We start from the raw sequence: 25,202 nt of genomic DNA, 5'->3' as shown, positions 1-25,202 counted from the left end.
TGGTACCGTTCCCATTCCGCTGTAATGTGCACCGATGCCAACTTCACCGAGGGCTGATATTGGCACATAAAATAAAGATTGATCGATTGAATGCGTGGATAATAGGATTTTCCATGGATAAATCCGCGGTGGGGGTGGGGACAGCCTAGCTCCACCTGGGGCCTACCTATTTCATTCGTGACAAAAACACAGGCTTTCCTGTTGTGGGCCCTCGATTGTGTGAGGCCCAGGGCACAAGCACATGCTGAGCAGTCTTTTGATGCTCCCGTCGCCGTGGCTGTGCGAGAGAGTCCACAGACCGTGAAGGATGTCTTCATACAGGCGACTCAATCACCCCAGCCTTCGCAGACAATTGAACCTCACGTGTGTAATGTTGACAGTGATAATGTTCACCAGTCAGCAGCAGCCAGAATTAAAACGTACACACATACACACAATTATTGAGATATTTTTTTACGTCTAGGGGTTTATGATTTTGAGACTTTTCCCATCTCTTAGCCTTCCGCAAAAGAACGATACAGAGCCGCGCGGTGTTTGTGTTTACGACTTGTTACGACTGCCAAGTCATGATGCTGTCAAACGAGCGCTTTTCTTTCCTTCACCCTCTCGTTCCTGGAAGCATTTCTTCTGAGCACCATTGTAGAAAAATAAAATAAAGCGTGACATGAACCCAGCCACACGGCACAGCGGTCACAAACCTCAAACAACAAGCGTCTTCTGAGACCGCTACAAAGAACCCCCACCCAGCCCCCCACTAACACGAAGCTCGGCCTATGAGAAATACAGTACATATTGCAGGGGCTGTGCGCGGTGTTTTCTACTCTCGTGCCATGCGTACAGGCCGAGTGGAACTGTGCCAAAACAATGTGCCACTCAAAGATGGTCTCGTGCACCCACTCCCATCATACGAGCCATTTGGGCGACAACCTCTAACCCCAATATGTTCACGATTGCGACGTATCGTCCGAAACCGAATACGTCAAGACTTAGCACGATGTGATCGAAAGTACACGGTAACAAACAAAACATTGGCAGGCCAGCGTGGTGGTAACGTTTAAGGGCCAGGGAGGATGCTTTCAATTTTTGTTTGACTCGATATGGGATTTTGGTGGCCAATGGGGATAGCTTCTCGCTCAGCGGTCAATGCGATAGTCGGCCAATGGGCTCCCCCCCCCCCTCCTCCACATCCCACCTATCTGACCACCTTCTACACGGACCCAGAGGTGACAAACGGACGGACGAGGCGATTTCAAGGTTGTTTAGTTTCAGCACCCAAATACATTGGTAATTGCGACGAGGTAACGGGCCGACGTGTTGACTGCTCTGGCTTGCAGCATCACCTGGACTTATCGCTGATAGGATACGCGGATGTGAAATGGGATGAAAAACGAGACTGGGTATATGCATTCACTTCCTTTCTGCACCTTGGGTACTTTTGACTAAACGTGTGCTCTCTGCAGTGACACACACACACACAAGCTATCTTGCGAGCTGTTGGGCTTTTTAATTGATGAAAAAGTACAATTGTATTCATAAGCGTCCCTATCATTACGTTTGCTTACTTCATTTTGCACTATTCTCTTTGGGCACTTAATTCGACTGCCCGACACACGCCGGGTTTAGCTGCAACACAACCAAGGCAACAAGCAGCAGCTGCTGTCCGCCCGCACGCCGATGATTTCCCTGCCCACGCCCGTCACAGATTTGACGCTTTGGGAAAAGTACTTCCTCGACGCCAGAAGCGCACACCTCTACACGGCGCTGTCTCTGTGCGAACGTCAAGGCACGGCACCCGGCGGCTCGCTCAAAAGCTAAAAGGGTCAGCGATCGAAAATCCCCGCGAAGCGTGGTCTTGCCAATGTGTTTGATCGATGCACATTGCGCAATCACGCGGTCGCATTGCCGCCAAAAAAGAAATAAGAAAAACACACGGCACGAATAAAACATTTTTTCTTTCAACCGTTAATTCCATGGTGCGCGAGCATATCTCTTCGAATCCCCCTGATATAAACATTTACACGGCTTTGAAACAATAACGGAGACGGATTTAAAACTGCTCGCCGTTCAGCCGACGACGCTCCGTCGCTTGCAGTTTACGGGGCCTCTGCCGCTACAGTCCGGGGGTGGGGGGCGGGGGGTGCTTCTCCATCAGAGGTTCTTCATGCACACTTGGCAGCGGCTGACGCGCGTGCGCAGCTGCCCGGCCTTGATGGTCTCGGGCGGCGGCGAGTCCTCGAACTGCCGCGCCGGGTCCACCGTGGTGAGCCAGAAGCTGTACTTGTTGGCGAAGTAGTGGCAGGTGCCGCGGGCGCCGTTGCACTCGATGAAGGGAGTTGCGCGAAAGTCCTCGAGGCACGAGCCCGGCGACGCCAGCGACTGACCGCCGCCCTCCGCGCCGGCCGCCGTGTGCTGTGGGGGGGGGGGGGGGAGCGAGGGGGGGGAGGGTGGAAAAGAGGAAGGGAGGGGAGAGAGAGAAGAAGGGAGGGCGACGGAGGGGAGGGAGTCACGCACGCTGTTCGACATTACGTCCGACGTTTCGCTGTACGCGCTCGGAGCTTCGGCAAAGGGAGCTCCCAGCAGGATGAGGCAGGAGGAAGGGATCACAGTAGGAATGGGGAGCAAGGAGGCGTGAGGGAGGAGAGAGGAGCCACTCACCATGAGGAAGGAGTAGCCGATCCAGAGGCTGCGGTATCCCGTGGGGCACGGCGGGATGCTCACATCCTGGCTGTGCACGGCGATGGACTGCGACGGTGCCTCGCACACCGAGCAGCGGCTGATGTACTGCCGGATCTGCTCCTCGGCCACGGGCATCATGGGGATGGGCGCCGTCGTGGAGAGCCAGTAGGACTTGTCATTGCGCGACGCATAGTTGCACACCTCGTTGATGTTGCAGTAGACGAAGGGCATGGTGCTGAAGCGCGGCAGGCAGGAGCCGGCCATGCCTGCGATGGGCGGGCGGCAGTGCGACAGTAATACGCACACTCAGTGTCTTCTTCTAAGTTTTCACGAATAATTTTTACCCACTTGTTTCCCGGTTGTGCCATCAGATTCATGTCCTAAGCCATAGCATAAATTCTGAACTCTTACATAGCAGCGCAACGCTTCTTGTTAGAGAAATGCCTGCAGAAGTGTTCATCACACAGCTACTTCTGAGATCCCTTCAAGTACTTTCCAACCCACCCTGGCAACGAGAGTAATGCTCGCCACTTGACATTCAAACATTCAAGCATTCAATTCTCAGAACTGGAACGTGGCCAAATTAATTGGTATCGTCTGTGCCAATTAATGAACAAACCAGGGCAGGTGGCACAGTGGTAGTGTGAGCGGCTCACAATTGGAAGGTTGCGAGTTAAAATCATGGTTACGGGGGTGGACCCATCACCCCCCTGGAATATCCACCCATGGCTCTACTTGGCTGCAAACCGACGAGCAACAATGCCTCAACGCTTCGTCCGGAGTGGGGAAATCACTCCGACTCGCGGGAGCCGCATTGAGCCGGTACGGGCAGTCGCGTGACCATACGCACCCAGGTCCTGGTTGTGGGACTTCTCGCTGCCTTCAACATACAGCAGGCTGAAGCCGTCCCACACCCTGGCCATGCCCACCGGGCACTGCGGCACCTGCTCCGTCTGGCTGTGCTTGACGAGCAGGAAGCCCACGTTCACGCCGCGGCCCGGCATTCCGGGAATGCCCACGGTGCCTGGATTTCCCGGAGAACCTTCACGGCAAAACGGAGTGGGGGGGGGGGGGTGCACGGGAGAGGCGAAGGGGATTGATCGCAGAGATCCGGAGTTGGGGAACACCTCGAGAACGTTCTGGCTGCGTGGTGATGTTCGTGCACGATGCCTCGGCCATTTTGTTTCTGTCCTTGACGCTGCCGAGGCGGTGGTGGCTACGCATGTTGTCTGTGTGTACGTACGCATGTATGTATGTATGTTGAAGTTCTTTCGCACCGTACGTAGCCAACCGTGATAATTGTCTGTGATTCTTTGCACCTCTGAGTCATTCTTTCTCTTTCCGAGTGAGCTAATAATGTGCGCGTTCCAAATTGAAATGATTTATTAGAAATGTATCTGACATGTTCCGAATGTAGATTGTATAAGTTGTGAATTCCAAAAAGACCTCAGTGGGCTTTACCTGATAAATAAGATAATTTAGTTTACTCTTTTTGAATGACGTCACGGGATCTTTAACGTCCACTGTAAGCAGATGATGCGCAGTATTTAATGGGTAAAACGCACCGCTGTATTAACCAGATAGAATTTCAGTAATAATTTCAAATTGATTTGGTTGTTATATTGATGCATCGACTCCTCAACTAAAATTATTCTTATGCTCAAGATACACATGGAATGAATCGTGCGGGTAACATTTGATTATTCAAAATGTATGCTAAATACATGCAGGCAATATACATTCTAACGTTGCCGTTAACGCGGATTAAGCGAACACAACTGTCAAAACGAGACAAGAAATGAGAAATCCTTGAAGAAACAGCAAACATGCGACAAAAAATTATAATAATTGGTTATTCAATCAAACAATGAATCCAAATTGTGACAATTCATGAATCCATTACTCGCCAAATACAGACCCTCTCAAAACATCACTTACCTTGTGAGCCAACCTGTCCTGGATGCCCAGGAATACCTGGGTCTCCAAGGCTCCCCTCTGGGCCTGGCAGGCCATTCAAGCCTGGCTTTCCTGGATATCCTGGGCTGCCCTTTTTGCCTGCCATACCACAATTACACAGTGCAACACAGTCAGCTTTGGATACCCTCGTGAAAAGCTCTGGACATGTAATCTTGCATCGAACATCCTAACATCACAAGTAACGTTGAAAGATGAGACAGCTCTTATCTTATCAGAGTTTCAGCCATAGAGTGTGTCCCGTGCTGTCTGACATGAGTTTTAAGTGCCATTGCTGGTAGGTTAGGAAACAATCAGGCCTATGCACGGATTATCTGTAACGATTTCAAACAAGCGTTTGTCTTTGGAGTTACAGGTTTCTCTTGCGGGAGATGCGTTCCACAAAAACGGGGGCACAACGCAAAATGGTGAAGTGTGCAGCGGACAGTCATCAAACCATTTGGCACCGCAAGAGACAGCTGCCTGCCGAGTAGCTCACGCAGTACACAAACAATGTTGTCCCACATCCGATGGCAAAGCCGCATATAAGTGCATTCAAACCGCATAATATGAAGCGAATTTTGGGTAGAAATAGGTGAGCTGCATTTATGCAAAACCGAATCTGCATAAAACGTGGAAATATATGTAATCTGAAAAGTTTATAATGGTGAAGCAACATTGTACTACGTTAACCGAAAGAACCAAAGAGTATTGTACTACGTGTTTTTCATATCGGATCATCTTTGCAAGAGATACTTTGATCCCACGTTATAGAGGGACAGACGGACCTAAGGTACTGTGGAAAGCATAAACACGTATTCTGGGCCTTTCCTAGGCGACCAGAGTTGTATTCCCACTCACGGCCAACACCGCTGACAATTATCTGAATCGATCCTGGGCCTCCCCTAGGTCGACTCAAATATGTAAATATCAGAAATGGGGAGACGCAGGCTGCCAGGCATGGTGCTGGCCACCCGCTCTCATGTGCTGTGTCGGCCTCCCATAGGTGTTCGCTCACGGCTATATGGGGGAGCTTCGTCTTTGTGTCTGTGAGTGTGAAGAATGGGAGAAGTGCTGCGCTGTGGAGTTGAGACTAAATTGAGCCGTGGGTGAGCTGCCATGATCCTCGAAGTAACGCTCTCTTCTGCGAGCAAAACCTCTGGATTGACTTTACCTGCAATCATATTTTCACCTTCAGAATCAGACCCAGTCAAGGCCCATTGAGCGATTAAGCTCTTTTGTCATGGGTGACATCTAGCTTTGGCACAAACCTGGAATGAACAGACAATCGAGATACATCAAGAGCACACGAGCCTTTGGATCGGTGAGTACCGCACCTGCGCTTCCGGGAAAGCCTGGTCTTCCGGATTCACCCTCGTCTCCCATGGCTCCAGGTGTGCCTGGGGTTCCGGGGATTCCGGGAGGAATGTTGATGTCTTCTGGCCTTGGGATTGGGCCAGGAGGGCCTGGAGGGCCTGGTGGCCCTGTTTAAAAAAATGTTGGCCGTTAGTGCTCCACCTCCGTGAAAAGATTTCGCTTTGAGAACGTGCAAAAGTTAAGCACAAAATAAATCACTAGCGTCATTGCGGAGAGTATAAGTAACACGATTATCTTAGCAGACAATGTGTCCCTTCATATAAACATGTCTGTTGCTCCCATACATTTTTTACAAAACCCATAGCCTCGTTGCTTTCTGGGAGTGCATAATTACATTAGCATTGACACATTACAAGCAAAACTCTGGACTGATGAGACACTGCACGTCGAAAACCGGTTTTGTTAAATTTTAAATATTTTTTGTTTAAAAGATGGTTTCAATTATTACTGTTTTTGCATATTATTAGCATACAGCATTAGTACCGTAATGTGTATTTTGCCATACAGTTCTGTCACATTAGTGATGTTAAATATTGACATTTTAAAAAATATGTTTGCATAATCTTAATTTGAAGCCTTCGTGACTGCAGGAATCCATACTCTTTGGTTCTTTCGGTAAAGTCACGTGGGTAGAAATAAAATAATAGATCACCTACGTGACTTTACCGAAAGAACCAAAAAGTATGTTTGCATACTAAAACGGTGTATATTGTTAATGGAACAACAAGCCAAATACAGAAATGCGATTGCTGAATGACACTGCTTCTACAGTTTAGTGTTACTATTTTACATTAACTACAAAAAATGCCTATAGTTTGTTAAGTCACGTGCAAGTACCGAGCTATCACTGTGTATCATTAAGCTGTATTCATATTTATTCATCGTCTTTCGCTAGCCAATACAAGATAGCGGTTCAAAGGTACTCAAAGCGACGAGCTTATATAAGAGTCGTACAACAGCGGCACGCCTGTGTAGGCACCGTAAATACCACGGGAAAAATAACCGGCACATTCCCACAACCAAATTCTTAAACACTTGAGCTCCCTAAAGCCACCAACAAGTGTAAGTAATGAATGATGTAACGTAAGAATTCACCGTATTTTTTATTTATTTAATTTTAAATCAACTCGAAGTGAATTCCTGCTCAAATGAGCATTGAGGCGACGCTCAGCTATTATTTGCAGCCCTGAGCCAGTGGTGGAAATTCCACATTCCTATGGCAGGGGCAAGTCTGTCAATAGGAGAACCACTGGTGACTTGTCCACAGCACGGCAGTGCTCGTTTTATCGACCCACGCAGCCTCCTGATTGCAACCCGCCTCATTCCACCGCCGAGCGACCCATCCAGATATTTTAAGAACCGGCTTCTAGCCCAGGCGTGCCCCTGTTTGTGGATGAACCTGGCATGCGTGCGGAGTGCATGTCGGTGGTGTGCTCACCTACGCATCCTGAAAAATCCCCACAATGAGAACGAGCACAAAGGGGGGAAAAAAGGGGATTTGATGGATGGATGAGACACAGGGCGGACGGGCAGAGGATGGGACACGACATGCGTTTAGGGTTTCAATGAGGGACAAAACAGACATGGTGAGCTGGGGGGGGATGGGAACACGCTTTGGGGCAAGATGGCAAGATTTTCAAAAGAATGAACGGCTGCGAGCGAAAACCTACACCAGTGCACCCTGCGACAAATGCGTCCTTCGTAGAGTTAATGGCACGCAAAGCTGTGCCCGCCTGCATGGGTTTTCCCCAACATTGAACCGAAAGTGTTGTATTCGAAGGCCCTTCGTCGCAAACTGCACTCTGCACGTTTTCCGCAGAGTTTTTAATTAAACAAAAACTCTTGGCTTAAAATCAATAAATCCCTTAAAAGTTATCAGGCAATACTTCGATTAAAACAGAACATAAAGTGGAAAAGTGGTTTGGATACATCACATAAAAATGCTGTTGTGTGATAATTGCCAATTAGAATTTGTTTTACATTTGCACTCTATATATTGCCTGATTAGACTTTCAGAAGGTCAAGGAAGTTCCTTTCACCAAGCAAGCAACCAATTGGAGTATGATATGGAACAACAAAACCCAGTGATATTTACCACGTCTTCCTCACTACAGAAACACACCTCCAAACAGACTCTCACAAACACTCACAAACATCCAAACGTTTATATATTATGCCAAAACACAATCACGAGCACCCATTAATTCATAAACAGCCACACACATTCGCAAACACCAGTCAATCATATGACAAATACGTATATGAAGTATATTCTAAAATAAATATTATATTTGCCTATTGCCTTATTTGGCCTTACAGACTCATACTTTCCAGCAGCAACTCATCTAAGCAGCAAACTCTGGACTGGTTTCAAGTTTATGAGTCTCTTCAGCAGGGTGAGACCTGCAATAAGAAATGCTCTTCCAACACAGTGTGGTGTGTTTTTATGCAATTCTGTTGTTTTTCGCTGATGGGCCACACAGCAGAGAGAGAGAGAGTGCTCTTGCCAATAACATGTGGCAGCGCATAAGCATTTGTCTAACAGGCCTGACTGCCGATGAGACTCATCATATTCGATTTAAGTAATTTGCTTTAGTGATACAAATGCTGCTGGAAACTATTAATACGGACGGCCCATACGCCAACATGCACAAATTCAGTTTTATTTTTAATGGGGAAAGATGGACTACCCTGTCTGTTCATTGTTAATTCGTTAATAAACAGTTCCATTCATATTCTCAGGTTTTTTCGGTAAAGTCACGTAGGTAAAAACATTAAAATTAATGAAAGGTGGGACCGTCACAGCCGAATTAGCTGCATCATGCAGCTAATTCGGCTGTGACGGTCCCACCTGATGACGGAGACTTGTGTTGCCTCCGAAACGTCGTGAATTTTATTTTTGTTTTGTTTTATTTTACTTTCATTAATTTTAATGTTTTTACCTACGTGACTTTACCGAAAAAACCTGAGAATATGAATCATTGCAGTCACGAAAGCTTCAAATCTAGAATTAAGTTCCATTCATAACACGGACATTCATACACACGCACTCAAATGGAAAAGCATTCAGCTCGTAAACACACCCAATTACCAATCCTCTTTTAAGATTGTGCCGGTTAGAGGAACTCCTTTGGGCATCTTCTGTTGCACAATAAGAGCAGCGACATAAAACACAATGGGTCCAACGAAGGAAGGGGACAGAGACACGGGCAACGAAATGATGGCGCCAGACGGCAACGCTCCTGCACATGCCATGGCACACATGGCATCATCATCGCATGAAATCGAGCAGAGATTTCATGGATGCACAATAAGGATCACCGACATGCCGATCAATGCAAAGCAATAGAATGCGTCAGGATACACAAACACACATATATATATAAAACATTGTAATATTTTCACTGCCAGCATTTTTGAAGTTTTGTGGAAAATTACCGGAGGCGATTTTGCTTCGTGTGTTTTCGCGTGGAGTTCCGTACCTGAATTACCCATGGCCCCTTTTATCCCCGTGTATCCTGGGTCACCCGAAAGGCCATCTCTGCCAGGGAATCCCATTTGGCCAGGGTCTCCTTTCAGACCTGGTCCCGACACAAAGCAAACCGCGAACCGCTGCCGCGTGAGCATCGCACGCGCGTACGTTTGCGGTGGCGCAGTGGTGAGCGCACCTTGCTACAAACCCGAGCTCCATACCCATCCACGTCCGAGCATCAGTGGCGAGTGATTTCTGAAACGGTCATGGGCCCACCCCCTTTCAGGCCGACCTGCACTGGGCAGCGTGGTGATGTATGGTCAGAATGACCTCCGTGACCCACACAGCACTAACCCAGCCAGTGCACATCCTGTGAAAATCTAAATAGCATTTTTGAAACTGTGTAAAAATGTCACACGTTTTGAGTAAGACTGATGATTATGTTTTGATCATGTATTATAATAATATAAATAATATACATTTATTTTATTCAAGATGCGTATTTGTAGCTGCGAGTGCAGTCCAATACAATCGTACTTCGAAGTTAAATGAGCTCTATAAGTGGAAATAACACATTCCAATACCAAACTTTAGTCTGTTGGCATGAATGATGGATGCGTCGTGCATGTGCTAGCAGCTAACAAGGCAATTACATCACGTATTTAGTGTCGCGCATGTTAGCCAATTTAATGTCTAACAGCAACAAGAGTAGCTTTATCATAAAGCAGGGCAGACAAACTGTGTAATCGCAGTGGCACTAGATAATTTAGGCCTAAACCCGCAGCAATTTGATTGTTGCGATTCAGGGTCGCGATTCGATTTAAGAATCGATGATCTTTATCGTTCTATTCTAACCGTCTCATTCATATTTGTTTGCCCAGTTTCGTTTGCTTAGTTCACGCGTAGTACAACAATATCATGTCGCTGCGTGCAATTTTTATACGTTAAAAACGATTCCTACGCACCCATATTTACGCACGTACCACCAAGTGCAAGAATGTGCATTCTATGCATCGTTGCACTCTCAATACAAATACTCTTGCCCCAGATGCAAACAAGCTCATCGGATTTTACTGGACATCTCTGTAAAAAGAACTTCACAGCTCATCGAATTCCTCCAAGATCAATGCATATTCTGATTATGATTCCGAACAAACGACGAAAGATATGACAAGCGAGCGAGTACCCTTTTGTCCGGAAGGACCGGGAGGTCCCGGAACCCCAGGAAGACCGTCGTTCCCACGGAATCCTGGCGGCCCTTGTCCTCCCGGTATTCCCGGATATCCTGGTTCTCCCCTCTCGACCTGTAGCGACGGAAGCCCGGGCGCTCCAGGGGGCCCTGGGCGACCTGGACTCACGGACAACGACAGCCGCTTCATGTCAACGGTCGTTCGCGTCGCTGTCACATCCAGGGCTTCATTTCAGCAGGAGCTATACAGGGCTGAGTTCCAGAAAATATGTGCACTGTCCTCCAGAAAGGGTTCTGGGGGGAGGAGGTGGTGGTCCTGGCGATTATGAGTTTGGAGGACGTCAGAAAATATTCCGTGAGAAATTTAGCCCACCAAGCCTGTTGCATTTTATTATGCTACAGCACACAGCATACACTTATTATTAATCAATATTGAGCGACATGGGTAGCAAAGACAAAGATTCCCCGTATAGCCTTACCAGGCTGTTGGGGCAAGGATAGTCTCATTTGCAAGAGTTACCTGGGGCATTTGTCTGGCAGTACGGGAGCGACGACCCTTTGCACAACGGCCTTCTCTTGCAGAGGCCGCGTGGCATGGTCACGGTTATTACGCTCGCAGTATCAACCGGGGCGGCCTGTCGGATTCAAACCGCGAGCCTCTGCGGTACACGGTGAGCGCGCCACCGCTGGGCTGCGACGCCATCGCGTGCCACCGCGTGCCACCACGTGCCACCACGCGCCATCGCGTGCCACCACGTGTCACCACGCGCGTCTCACCTGGAGGTCCGCTTGGACCGGGTGAGCCGACGTTCCCAGGCGGGCCGGGACGATCTCCGGTTATGAAGCCAGGTTGTCCCGGAGGGCCCGGGATGCCGGGCCGGCCAATCGGACCTAAGGGGTGAGAGGGCGCCGTTGAGCGTGAAGGCCGGTGGAACGGATCGTGCAGCGTTCAGCGCAAAGCGGTGACTCGAACCTGGACGGCAAGGGGATTCGGGTTGCCCACCGAGCTGGTCTGACCGGGGTTTGAGCCGCAGTCACGAAACTGGCTTTAGTGCTATAAATGCTGCTGGAAACTATCAATACGGACGGCCCATACGCCAACATGCACAAATTAAGTTTTATTTTTAATGGGGAAAGATGGACTACCCTGTCTGTTCATTGTTAGTTCGCTAATAAACAGTTCCATTCATAACACGGACATTCATACACACGCACTCAAATGGAAAAGCATTAAGCTCGTAAACACACCTAATTACAAATTCTCTTTTAAGATTGTGCGGGTTAGAGGATTTCCTTTGGGCATCTTCTGTTGCACAATAAGAGCAGCAACATGAAACACAATGGGTCCAACGAAGGAAGGGAGAGAGACACGGGCAACGACACGATGGCGCCAGACGGCAACGCTTCTGCACATGCCATGGCACACATGGCACCATCAGGGGGTCGTCTGGCCAGAGCAAAGTCTTACCGGTGCACCCTGCGGCAGAGGGTGGTGGGTCCCGGGCAGAGATGCGGCGAGTGGGGAGACGGATGGACGAGGACGGGTGGATGGAGTGCGTGTATGTGTGTGTGTGTGCGCGTTTGTTTTAATGTGCACAGGGCAAAGAGGGGCAAGAGAGACAAAGAAGAAAAGAGAGACACGGACAGCATTGTGAACCACGAGACTCGGCGCCCAGGTGACGCCGTGAACATGCCTGCCGGCACGCCAACCGATCAGTTTAAGAGGACAGTTGCAACGGACGCCGCTATTCTACGTCTCCGTAGGTAATCGACGAATACGTTAAACAAACGAACAAAAAAATCTGCGTTATAAACGTGTTTTGCAAAACCCCAAATTTTTGTTTTATTCGGGCCGACACCTCTCCGCAAAAGCCTGAAAAGTCAATCGCCTCGTGTATTTTTCCCACCACTGAAAGGTGATAATTTGATAATTTCCACATTTCGATTTAAAGCTTTCGTGACTGCAGGGATTCATATTCTTGGTTCTTTCGGTAAAGTCCCTTCTACGTGACTTTACCGAAAGAACCAAGAATATTATTTCCACATTGCTTATTGTAGGTGGTGTTTGAGTATCGAGACAGAGTCCCGTATCAGCGAGCAGCATCGCTAACACCACAAGGAGTTGGTTCTTCATTGAGAATTCAGAGTTCAATGGCTCTTTTATAATGTAATAACTTGTAAAATATAAATTTTTATTCAAAGCAAAATAAAAACCGCTTCATATCACGTGACAATACTCTGAAGGTGAATGAGCCTTGATTTCTGAATGAATACTTTATGGGAAAGGCAAGGACATATAATAATTAAGGTGACAGAATTAGACACTTCGAAAATGAGAAAACCCACGGACAAATTGTTCAGAAATGCAAATGAGGCATGCAGTCCAGTGCACACATTTCTTTGAACTGAGCAGAAAATGATTGTGGGATGATGAGTAAATCACGTCACAGCAAAGGACTTCAAAACAAGGGCAGTTGCTGGGATATTTTACCGCTGACATTAATTTATCGTATTACTTCATTTGACAGCCAAGTGCTTTGTTAACTCATTCGTAAAACTCTTGAGAGCACCAACATTTCTACAGCACAGGTCCAGCAATGCAACATTTACACTTGAAAGCTCAACATTAAATTCACTTTTTTTCGATTTAAAGCTTTCGTGACTGCAGGGATTCATCTTCTTGGTTCTTTCGGTAAAGTCACGTAGAATGGAAATAATAAAATAATAAAACTAAAACATAATAAAATAATAAAGAAGACAGAGTCTTAATCTGTCTTCTCGACAGACCTGTTCTCCACCTGAGGACGGCTGCTTGCGTTGTGGCCGAAACGTCGCGAGAATTATTTTATTATGTTTTATTTTTATTGTTTTATTATTTCCATTCTACGTGACTTTACCGAAAGAACCAAGAAGATTAAATTCACTGTAAGTATGTGTAAAATAAAAATGTCTGTGAATGTGTGCTTATTTGCAAGTAGTGAGCATGTAACAATTCAGCCAATCCAACCCATCTATCTGATGATGAATTTTCACTATACAAGTCAATAATTGTTTCTCTTATTTGTCTCACTTGGTACAATTGTTTAGTCCGCATCATATTTTCCATCAGTGTTGTCTCTTTTCATTCCGTCAGCCCAAGCGTAACGCTCAGCATTTCATTTGCGCATAATCTGTATGCACCGACATTTTCATAATTCCAAAATGCGCAAGACAATGCGCGTGTCGTTACTGTACGATTCAATTTTGATCAGTCAATCGATTAATTATAACGCAGTCTCTATGCACATTTGCAAATGTACGTGCAACAAGACTACGACTTATTGTAGCGTGTCTTGCTAAAGGCACACGGGCAGGCATTTGGACGTTATGAAATAGACACGCAAGTTCGCGCACAAGCCGTGAACCCCACAGGGAGGACAAATCCAGTTTATTTGTACAACCAGGGTGAGTCTCATTTGCGGGAGTGACCAGGAAGGGGGTGGGGGGCGTCAGCAATATTACAAAAGCAAAAAAACCGAGTAAAGTAAAAGGACTGCCGTACCTGGGTCGCCCTTGGATCCTTTGAGGCCTGTTGGCCCAAGCTCGTTACCCCCTCTTCCTGGCTCCCCCTCCGATCCCTTCAAGCCTGGGAAGCCTGGTGGCCCGGGCAGACCTGGCTCAGACGGACCTGAGAAGAAGAAGAATGAGGAGGAGACACGGACACAGGTAACATGCAGGGGAGAAGAAACACGACTGTAGGTGGGCCAGGATGGTGGGTGAGGGATCCTGGGTTTGCCACTTCTCGAGGTACAAACAACCGGGACATTTCATGGCTCAGTCATTTGTTATGTAGTCTAGCCGTAGTCTCAAGCCGCACCTTACCATAATAATAAAAAGTGGGCCGTTCCTGGCCCATTCCCCCCCCCCCTCAACCATTATACATACGGAGTGGTATCTCTTGCAATCTCTCATTTACTTGATACAGCTATCGTGCTGTGACGGTTCCACCTGAAGACGGAAGCTTGTGTTGCCTCCGAAACGTCGTGATTTTTATTTTTATTTTATTTTACTTTTATTAATTTAAATTTAAATTTTTTACCTACGTGACTTTACCGAACAAACCTAAGAATAAGAAGAATGTCTCGCGATAGCGGGGCGAGGAGGGAACTGCGCGTAAATGCAATGTCTCGGGTCATGTGTTATTGCTCAAGTGGAACGTCTGCTGGACATGTGTGCAAAAGAGCCTTATAGCTCATCGGATTCCTCCAGTATAAATAAATATTGTGGTTATGATTTTGAAGTGACAAAAATGGAGACTTTTTTTTTTATGTCCCTGGGAAGACTAGCAGATTTCCCGGGACAGTGACTCCGACGGGAGGACGATCCGGGAAAAAAAAGACCGGGACACGTGGCAACTGTTGTTGGACCCGAGAACCTGTTCAAGCGTGGGCATACCTGACCACACGTTGATGGGGAGAGTACCGAATGTAATTCATTTGAATCACCATAATAATGTACAGCCGTTTGTTAATCCACTGGTGGATGAACGTCTCCTCAGACCGTAATAGAGTAACGTGAACAAGGGCATCATTACCTTGTGTCCCTGGAGGGCCCTTGGATCCTGGAAGCCCATTCAAGCCATGGAGGCCTGGAGCCCCAGGGAAACCTACAAACAAAACCACAACATTGTCAATTATTGTAAGAGTTTGAAACAGAGCCCAGGGTATGCGCTGGGCTATTGTAGAGCGGATATGGCTGCTTTGGGACTTATGAGCTGAATTAGCCAAATATATCCGTTCAAAGGTCGTTAGTTTATCTGTACATTTTCCATTGCTCACATGAACTACACATATATGAAGCTTTCAAATGATGCATCATTCATTCAAACCGATGGAATGATCTAGTATGAGTTATCTGGATGTCCATACCTACAAACCTGTACCTTGTACATACATCCGTTAGTCACTCATTATGTTGATATGTACTATCTCTACAGGACAGGTGGTTCAGTGGTAGAATTGAGCGGCTTCTAATTAGAAGGTTGCGAGTTCAAATCCTAGCTGGGGGTTAACCTAGCCCGTCATCCCTCGGGGGTCATCAAATGAGCAGCACGGTTTTGGGAAGTTAACATCGGTTGTCATATGGAGAGATTCGCCCTGGCCATAGGAATATAGATATTCCACCACTGGCTACGGGGTGTAAACGGGAGATGAGCAACCGGCTCAATGCTCAATTGCGCAGGAAAAAACACTTGGACTTTGAATGATCTCTTTCAGATAAATGTCAGAAAGCCAGAGCGCCACGGTGAGGGAGTGAGGTCACCGTCAATGAGTGTAACCTAAACTTCTGAAACTAAACTATTATTTATTTTACCAGGTAAGGTCTACTGGCGACTTGTTTTCTCTGCCTGTGTCCTCTCTTTAGATTGTTCACACTTAAATTCTAACTTAGCAATCTTTGAAATACGTAATCAACCAGGCTATGCGTTAATTGTGTGTTGACCGACCCTCTGTGTTGTATTACATTACATTTCGATATTTTACTAGGTTATTTAATTTTAGTGTGTCCTTCTCCTGATTTTCAGGCTTGCTTGCCGTGCCATCGCATTCGCAGCACCACGTCTGTTGACCACTCATTGATATGCTAATTTTTTCTCTAACCCTCCTCCCTCTCTCTGCCTCCGCCCCCCCCTCTGTCTATTTAAGGCCACCACACAGAGACGATCACCCCTCTCTGTTACCTGTGTTGCTCTCGCTATGTATCTTGGTGATATCTGTCTGCTAATATGTCTGTCTATAGTTTTCTGGTTAGATTTTATGTCGCTATTTCATTATACCTGATGATGATTGCTTGTGTTGCAATCGAAACGTCGTATTCTATTATTTAATTTAATTTATTATTTTATCTTTAGACGTGACTTAACCGAAAGAAACAAATAATAATTCCTGCAGTCACGAAAGTTCTAAAATTAAGATTGAACCACTTCTACGGGGAAGTTTTAAGCTTATCTTTTTTCTCTCTCTCTGGCGACTTGTTTTCTCTGCCTGTGTCCTCTCTTTAGATTGTTCACACTTAAATTCTAACTTAGCAATCTTTGAAATACGTAATCAACCAGGCTATGCGTTAATTGTGTGTTGACCGACCCTCTGTGTTGTATTACATTACATTTCGATATTTTACTAGGTTATTTAATTTTAGTGTGTCCTTCTCCTGATTTTCAGGCTTGCTTGCCGTGCCATCGCATTCGCAGCACCACGTCTGTTGACCACTCATTGATATGCTAATTTTTTCTCTAACCCTCCTCCCTCTCTCTGCCTCCGCCCCCCACTCTGTCTATTTAAGGCCACCACACAGAGACGATCACCCCTCTCTGTTACCTGTGTTGCTCTCGCTATGTATCTTGGTGATATCTGTCTGCTAATATGTCTGTCTATAGTTTTCTGGTTAGATTTTATGTCGCTATTTCATTATACCTGATGATGATTGCTTGTGTTGCAATCGAAACGTCGTATTCTATTATTTAATTTAATTTATTATTTTATCTTTAGACGTGACTTAACCGAAAGAAACAAATAATAATTCCTGCAGTCACGAAAGTTCTAAAATTAAGACTGTATAGTTCTCTTTCAGAGGCGACCTGGCTATCACAAATGATATCTCAACGAAGTGGGCTATCATTGCATGTTCATTTATAACAGCCAAATACTCTGAACGCATGTTTCTGAATGCGGAGGGAAAAACCCGGATGACCCGGAGAGAAATTCACGTGATTATGGGTTAGAACATGCAAACTCCAAATATACAGGCGTCGTGACGGTAGGGATGGAACCCACGCCTTCCTGCATACCAGGTGAGGGAGTTAACATCTCGCCACAGTGAGATATTAACAAAGTCCGCGCACACCCTTTGAGCACGATGTGCCGGACAGGGCGATGTTTAGGACGCGCGGGACATGGACCCACCTTTTTGGCCGGGGCCTCCAGGAGACCCAGGGAAACCCGGATTTCCAGGTTGTCCATCCAACCCTGGCCGCCCGTCGAACCCGGGCATTCCTTTCAGCCCGGGGAACCCTACAGGGAGAACACGATTGTGATTACATTGCTTTTGTTTGTTTGATGCCGTTGATCGATTGAAAAAAATACCAGTAACAGCAGCGGTTCACAAGCAATGTCCACAAAAGTTAAGTACTAAACGCGTTACTGATATATAGATACTTCCGTTTCATATCTTCACATGAAAATACAAATGTCTTAATCTGATGCACCACTAAGCAGATAAAACCTGGGGGGACCAAAGGGACATTCGGTGGTGCAGGGCCCACTCAAGCTCCCCCCCTCCCCCCTGTGGCGCCAGCGGCGCTGTGACGCGGTTTTGGAGAGAAGTCTGCTCGGAGCGGGGTCTACTCACCAGGTTGGCCAGCTCGCCCCGGGTCTCCGCGAAGTCCATTTTCACCGCAGGCGCCCTGGTGGCCATCGCTTCCCCGATCTCCGGGCGGTCCGAAAGAAAAAGTATCTCCTGGGGAAAAGGCGGCGACACGAGCAGAGGTGAAAGCGGAAACGCGAGGGGATCAGGCGAGACAGGTACAGACGATAAGAGTGAAACTTGAGCGTGGCCAGCAGACGACAACAGCAGCAGAAGTGTTACACGAGCAAAGCGGTCAGTCTTCCCCGCCAACCCACCCCCCCACCTCCGCATACAGGCGATGTCCAATATCACTGTAGGGCAAGAGCTGTAGTTTTACATCGAGGTGGTCAAACCAGATGATCGCGTCAGGAGCCGCGGAGTGGTGATTCATCGCTGAGACGATGCCTCGTCTTTGGTGATTGTCAATTGGGCTTTGAGTCGTTCCATGCTCCATGGTTCTATTCTGGGTGGTGACCACAGTCACACAGCAACGCACACTGCCGGAGGGTTTTGAAATCTCCATTTGCTTCATCGCTGTACTTTATTGCGTTTGGGTTGCTTTTTCCAAGTCACGCTGGCAATTAACGCTTTATCACACAACCGTGTGCTATATTTAAGCGTATTATACAGTAAAACCTTGGATTGCGAGTAACTTGGTCTGCGAGTGTTTTGCAAGACGAGCAAAAATTTTAAATACATTTTTATTTGATAAACGAGCGAGGTCTTGCAATACGAGTAGTACGTGTATACGCTTTGTCTGCCGAGCGTCACGTGATCACAACTGATATACGAGTGCTTTGGATTACAAACACGTTTCCGGAACGAATTATGCTCGCAATCCAAGGTTTTACTGTAATTCCAATTGGCATGTATGTTGAACTTCTTTTGCACCGTACGTAGTCAACCGTGCTTACCGCAGGTGCAGGGGAAGGACAACAAACTAAACACAAAAATCATTTAAAAAAAAAATAGTTTTCAATCTAGATAATTTTAAAGTGCAGTGGCCATCTTTGTTCTATGGATAGCCAAAAGCCACTGTGCAGATGACCAGAGTTCGCATGATGGTTTATGTTCCTTGACGAGAGATGTTCCATATGGTAACAGATTGTATCGTATCAGCACAGGGATGCGATATATAAATTCTCACCATCCACACCACGATTTCCTTTCTCTCCTTTGCGGCCTGGTGGCCCAGGGAATCCCGTGGCATCACCAGGATCACCTGATAAAAGCAAGATCAAACAGTCGCACGTTAGACTCAACATCAAGGCAGTCTGCCTCAGCAGCAGACTGTGCTTTCCCACCTGATGACGGATGCTTGTGTTGCGCCGGAAACGTCGTGATTTATTTTAGTTGTTTTCATTTATTTAATTTATTTCTTACCTGCGTGACTTTACCGAAAGAGTATAGACTCAACATCGCAGGATAAGACATCATCATCACCATCGCCCCGAAACAATCCACTGCCGGATCATGGCCTCCCCAAGCCACTGCCACATCTCTCAGACCTGCGATGCTAAATAATCCACCCGGTACTCGCGCACGAGCTGATTTCATCGCTCCATCTCTGCGGTAAGAGCAGGCTTGACCATGCCACCTCGCTTGGCTGCCACTCTCTTATCAACCGCAGGCCATTATCCCTGACAGCGATGTGTGCCGTCCCAACCCGTCGACTTATCTAGGCGGTGAAAGTGACGAGCATGTGCTGCATCCGTCTCAGCGTAATCCCCAAGCGTGCACCGATTCATGCAAGCTACTTTGGCATGCAGATCGGTATAGCAACTAAAAAATACGTATAATAATCATTTATCCTTCGATGCAAACTGTTTCTCAGATACAAGATAATATGTATATAATTTTTCTACTAGACATCTGTGAAAAAGAGCTTCATAGCTCATCGGATTCCTCCAGTCTAAATAAAGATTCTGATTCTGAAACGACACAGAACCTGCACAACGCCTGCAGACATGTTGTGCTATGTAGGGAGATGTGCACAAATTCTTACTCCGGGTCCATGATGCAACCGCTCATTGACTGATGCGATTGGGAAGTTACTTTCGTATTTTTGGTGCATCATTGAGAAATTGGCCAGTTTACTTAAACAGAGGCAATTAAAAAAAAATGTATTCCATATTTATATTACAACTTTTCCTATTGGCGTCGTGTGAAGAAAACGAGTTCATCGCTATTCATTCTGACCTCTCGCACCACGCCACATCAGACAATGGCCTCCGAAAGGTGATAGAGTTCCGTGTAGCCTATCCTGTGCTTTGTATTTAAATCCCTTCATAGCCTTGCCCCACCGTACCTCGCCTCGTTTGATGCCCCCCCCCCAGTCCGCTCCACTCTTCTCTCCTTGTGCACAATCACCACTTCCGCTCTTTATCCCTACTCCCCCCGTTGCACTCGAACAAACTTCCCCCTCCACATGAAGCGAGCGGCACCCTCCCCGTCGAGTTACTCTCAAGACCCCCACCTCTTCTCCCCTGGCCCATCATTCCCTCCATCCCTAGGCACCCACCGTAATCCCCGTACCCACTAAACCTCCCACTTCATACGCCCATCCCTGTTCACCGTATCACTTTTAGCTACCCTCATTATACCACTCATAACCCTTGTAAAGCGCCTTGGGTAAAGAGCTATATAAATATAAGATAAGATATCTCTCCACTTCCCTCGGCAAACACGACGAGGAAGGAGACTATCTGTCGGTTAACATCTACAAAAATGTATTTTGATGTTGACTTAATACAAGCGTATAACAATGGCGGTTCTTCGGGAAGCGCTAATGGTGGCTTGCAGAATGCAACCTTAGGCTGAGGGCGTCGACAATGTGTTGTGTGTTGTTTGAAATCGTGGTGCCCATCTCTGACCAGCTGAGAGACAGCCGACTCTGATGGCGAGGTGGGACGTGCCGTAAGAAGGCAGAAAAACCACAGCAGGAGAAGAAAGGTAATGAACATCGAGGGAACAGGGTAGAGACCAAGAAGCCGATCTCGACATAGAAGGGTGGTTTTAGATGGTGAACCAGGCAGGACTGTGCAGTGAACGAGGGCACCGCGGTGGAGAGATGTCAACTCCCTCGCCTCATATGCAGGAGGTCATGGATTCTATCCCAACCCTGGCCATGCCTATATATTTTTGCATGTTCTCCCCGTGATAGTCGTGTGGATTTCTTTTTTCTCGGTCCTCTGGTTTTTCCCTACAAAGTTAGAATCAACGTGCGTTCAGGGTATTTGACTGCTATACATTTCCACGTGATAAGTCACTTAGTTGAGCTATTATTTGTGGCCTGGTCGCTCCTAAGAGAGAACCACATTGCTCAGTTGGCCTTACCCGGTAAAATAAAAATATTGTTTAAGTTATAGTTTAAATAAAAGGGTGTTTAGTTTCATAGTTTAGAACAGGGGTGGGGAACCTTTTTTCTGCCAAGGGCCATTTGGATATTTAGAACATCATTCGCGGGCCATACAAAATGATCAACTTAAAAATTTGCCTGTTATATTTGGTTAAACATTGAATTAACTCACCCCTAATGTGATGGGCTGGAACTGCTTCTCTTTGGCGAGGCGTGTGATGTCAGCTGGTATTGATGATGTTGCTGCTACTCGCAAATGCTTTTCCAGGTTTGCTCCTAGATTTATTGAATTTCGAGTCCCGCCTGCGGTTGCCTTGGCAGTGCCACACCAAATGATTTCGCGGGCCTCACACAGCCCACGGGCCGGACGTTCCCCACCCCTGGTTTCGAAGATGGCCCAGGATAGGAGTGAGTGGCGAGAGAGGAGCAGCGGGAAGGCAGAGCCCACTTGAGCCGGGACAATGTCAGGGTGAAGAAGAAGACAACGATCACAAAAACTGGCAAGTGTCGACAAGCCTGGAGGTCAAAGTGCAACGTGCGAGCGTGCGTTCGGACCTTTGATGCCAGGCGACCCTGGGAAACCTGGTTGCCCTGCAGGGCCATAGCTGCCCGGCTGCCCCTGAAAATGTAAGCGCGCACAATTAGCGAGCACACAACGCAGTTAATTGGGAACGGCGATAATGTTGCGAGATGCACAGCATAACAGACAGACACTTGTGCATGATATAAGCATTTTACGTTAAACAAATTTTATATAGATTAAAAGCCTGCAGCCGGTCCATTGCTTTATCCTGAGGCTACAACAGCATCAGCTATAAATGTTCCCTATTAATTGTGTTCATGCAAGTGTGCAGAGAAAAAAAAGCTACGCGCAGTCTACAAGAAACAACATCATGCTCCACAGGCAGTGGTCGTGCAAGTGGTCCAGTGCGCTGAATTAATCACAGCTCGCTCCCTCAACCCCTCACTCAGCGTGGATCATCATCATCAGTGAGCCCTGCTGGACACAGTTTTATACCGCAGGGCGCTGGCAAACATTCCCGCGATGGCTTGAGCTTCTCAAGACAAATGAACTCGGAAAATGGAGATTCACCGTTTTATTTTTATGGAGGGATATTTTTTTGGGGCTTTTTCTCACCTCTCGTTTTTAAACAGCCGCTATCCCACGGGTAAAATGGGATTTCTAGATAGCAAGAGGTGCGGTTGTGATGACCATGGGATTGGCACTCCCATTCATGCCACGCATATCACGTGATATCGCCACAGCCGTGTGCATAATGCACTGCGCACAGACTTTGTTTAGACCACCAGCTCATACAGCAAAAAATTGTGGCTGTATTATTATTGGCAGAGGCAGGAGTAGGACAATGAACCAACCAGGGATTTATTTCTTACTGAATATTTTTCTAGACATTGATAGACTGAGAATGGTGGCACGTGACCAGGAGTAGACACAGCCATCGCGAGAGGGATGATGGATGAGATGTGCGGGGCGTGGAAATATTTTTCCAGTTAGCCGATTCAGACCGACCCACCTGAAATTAAGCACTGGTGAAAACTGTATACTGGTTTCATCTTTGTTCGGAATAAACTAAAACTTTCAAAATATATATTTTTAGCAGGTAAGGCCCACTGAACCAGGTAAGGCCCACTGATCTATGTAGCTCTTTTTCAGAAGCGACCTGGCCACAAATGATAGTTCAAAGAAGTGGCTTATCATCGTGTGGATATTTACGGCTGCCAAATACTCAAAACGCATGTTTGTAAATGTGGAGGGGAAAACCGGAGGACCTGAAGAAAAATCCCCGAGACCACAGAGAGAACATGAAAACTCCAAATATACAGCAGGTGTCAGGGTCGCGATCGAACCCACGACCTCCTGTATACCAGGCGAGGTAGTTAACATCTCGCCATCCTGGCACAGCCATCGCTGGTCCCCCCCCCTGTCCCCTGCCGCCCGTCGCTCGCCGCCTCCCCACGTACCTGCTCCCCGACCAAGCCTGGGAAACCCACGATGCCGGGGCTGCCTCTGGGTCCAGGGAACCCAGGGGAGCCGGGGACACCTTGGCGGCCATGATCTCCAGGGGGACCTTTACTGAAATTGGGGCTGCCTGGGCGGCCTGGGGACCCGGGGCTTCCAGGGAAACCGGGCATGCCTTCATCACCTGTCGGGGTGGCAGGTTACGGAGGCGGGGGGGTGGTGTGGAGGGAGAAAAGAGAAAGGGGGGCAGCAATGAGGGGGGGGGGCGGCGATGAGGGGGGAGGCGGGGATGGGGGGGGGGCGGCGATGAGGGGGGGGGGGCGGCGATGATGTGATGTTAAAATCTCAACGACGCTTGGTTTTGAAGGTCGCACAACTGGATGTTTAAAAAAATGTGTTAATAGCCAGTTTACAATTATATTTATTAATAATACACTTGTTCGTGCGTACGTGTGTGGCATCAGGGTGAGGCGGTTAGAGGGGTGAATAATTGTAATTTCTTTTCGGCAAATATATATGATGAATTGATATTTCCATGTGCAATCATCGGATTCGCCGTCCTTTTGCCGCGGAAGTACCGCGGGTTCCTGCTGGTCGTTTGTAATAAACTCCAATTATTAACCAAGGAAAGTCTCAGTGAGCTAAGATAGTTTTTTTTTCTTTCGGGAGGACCCAACATGGCAATGTTTGGCTATTGCCGTGAATGAGTGACTTCACCCCTTTGGGAAGTGGAGTATCTGGAGAAAACCCTAGCGTTTGAGGGGAAATCTTATGTTGAGTGAAAAACTTAAGCAATCTTTATTCATACTGGAAGTACATTAAAGAACCAACACAAGACGATCAAAATGTGAAATACAATTACACAATTACGCAGTTTTAACTGGGAAGGGAAACTGGTAAAGCAATAATAGTTTCATCATAATGCGTGTCGCATTGGGAAAAAAAAACATGTACATCGCGATAACCCTCAACGTTTACGTATCAGCCACTTCAACTCACCCCTTGGTCCGCTGAAGCCCGGAACACCTGGCGAGCCCGGATCACCCAGATCTCCACGTATTTCAGATGGTAGAACATGTATAAAATCTCCTGGCAGGCCAGGATCACCACGATCACCTGCACAGACAAGACGAGTGGTCGAGTAACCGCCAGTTCGTAAACCGAGACACCTCCAAAAGCGGGGTCACGTTCATTTGCAAGGCAATTGCCCAGAGATCTGCACTTATTCATCGCCTTCTTGGTTCTTTCGGTAAAGTCACGTAGAAGGGAAATAATAAAACAATAAAAAATAAAACATAATAAAATAATTCTCACGACGTTTCGGCCACAACGCAAGCAGCCGTCCTCAGGTGAAGAATTTGATTCTGGTGTTTTATTACTTCCTTTCTACGTGACTTTACCGAAAGAACCAAGAAGATGAATCCCTGCAGTCACGAAAGCTTGAAATCGAAATTTATTCATCGCATTTATTAGTGCCGTTCTTCAAACTTCCCCCCCCAAGAAATCTGCGACGCGTGTCTGATTGCTTGTTCACAATTCCTAGATTTCATACGGAACTTGGTTTCAAAGCTTTTAATGTAGACGTTGCTCCAAAGCTTTGGGACTGGCCTCCCTGGGGATTGCCACTCTGCCATCACTTAAACTCTTCTAAACGGTCATCATCGAGGTTGAAACGATTTTAAAAATGTGAATGTATGTAATTGTTTTGTAGGGCCATTTGTTTTTTTTTCTTGATATTTTAAAAAATATTTAATATCTTTGGAACCTCCTTTGCCAGTAACAAAATATGATAATTGTTTTTTTACCCTTTTAT

The 25,202-nt window shown here is 46.9% G+C and overlaps 1 protein-coding gene across 1 annotated transcript in view; it reads right to left on the bottom strand.

Annotated features, from left to right (window-relative positions):
- Positions 1-1,247: 1,247 nt before the first annotated feature.
- The window catches only part of COL4A6 (collagen type IV alpha 6 chain), a 169,685-nt gene continuing 145,730 nt past the window's right edge, over positions 1,248-25,202 (bottom strand). Inside the window, exons 32-48 of the mRNA XM_078875979.1 lie at positions 24,389-24,505; positions 23,392-23,573; positions 21,964-22,027; positions 19,198-19,272; positions 18,054-18,161; positions 17,609-17,716; positions 15,241-15,312; positions 14,209-14,334; positions 12,136-12,231; positions 11,445-11,558; positions 10,665-10,826; positions 9,489-9,587; positions 5,967-6,113; positions 4,615-4,731; positions 3,527-3,718; positions 2,656-2,942; positions 1,248-2,409 (exon numbers count right to left, since the gene is read on the bottom strand). Coding sequence (XP_078732105.1) covers positions 2,149-2,409; positions 2,656-2,942; positions 3,527-3,718; positions 4,615-4,731; positions 5,967-6,113; positions 9,489-9,587; positions 10,665-10,826; positions 11,445-11,558; positions 12,136-12,231; positions 14,209-14,334; positions 15,241-15,312; positions 17,609-17,716; positions 18,054-18,161; positions 19,198-19,272; positions 21,964-22,027; positions 23,392-23,573; positions 24,389-24,505 — 2,327 coding nt within the window. The 3' untranslated portion in view covers positions 1,248-2,148. The remainder of the gene's footprint in view (positions 2,410-2,655; positions 2,943-3,526; positions 3,719-4,614; positions 4,732-5,966; positions 6,114-9,488; positions 9,588-10,664; positions 10,827-11,444; positions 11,559-12,135; positions 12,232-14,208; positions 14,335-15,240; positions 15,313-17,608; positions 17,717-18,053; positions 18,162-19,197; positions 19,273-21,963; positions 22,028-23,391; positions 23,574-24,388; positions 24,506-25,202) is intronic.

Source organism: Lampetra fluviatilis, chromosome 43 (assembly GCF_964198595.1).
Source record: "Lampetra fluviatilis chromosome 43, kcLamFluv1.1, whole genome shotgun sequence".
In the NCBI taxonomy this organism is placed as follows: domain Eukaryota; kingdom Metazoa; phylum Chordata; class Hyperoartia; order Petromyzontiformes; family Petromyzontidae; genus Lampetra; species Lampetra fluviatilis.
This window is presented reverse-complemented; position numbering and strand designations above follow the sequence as displayed.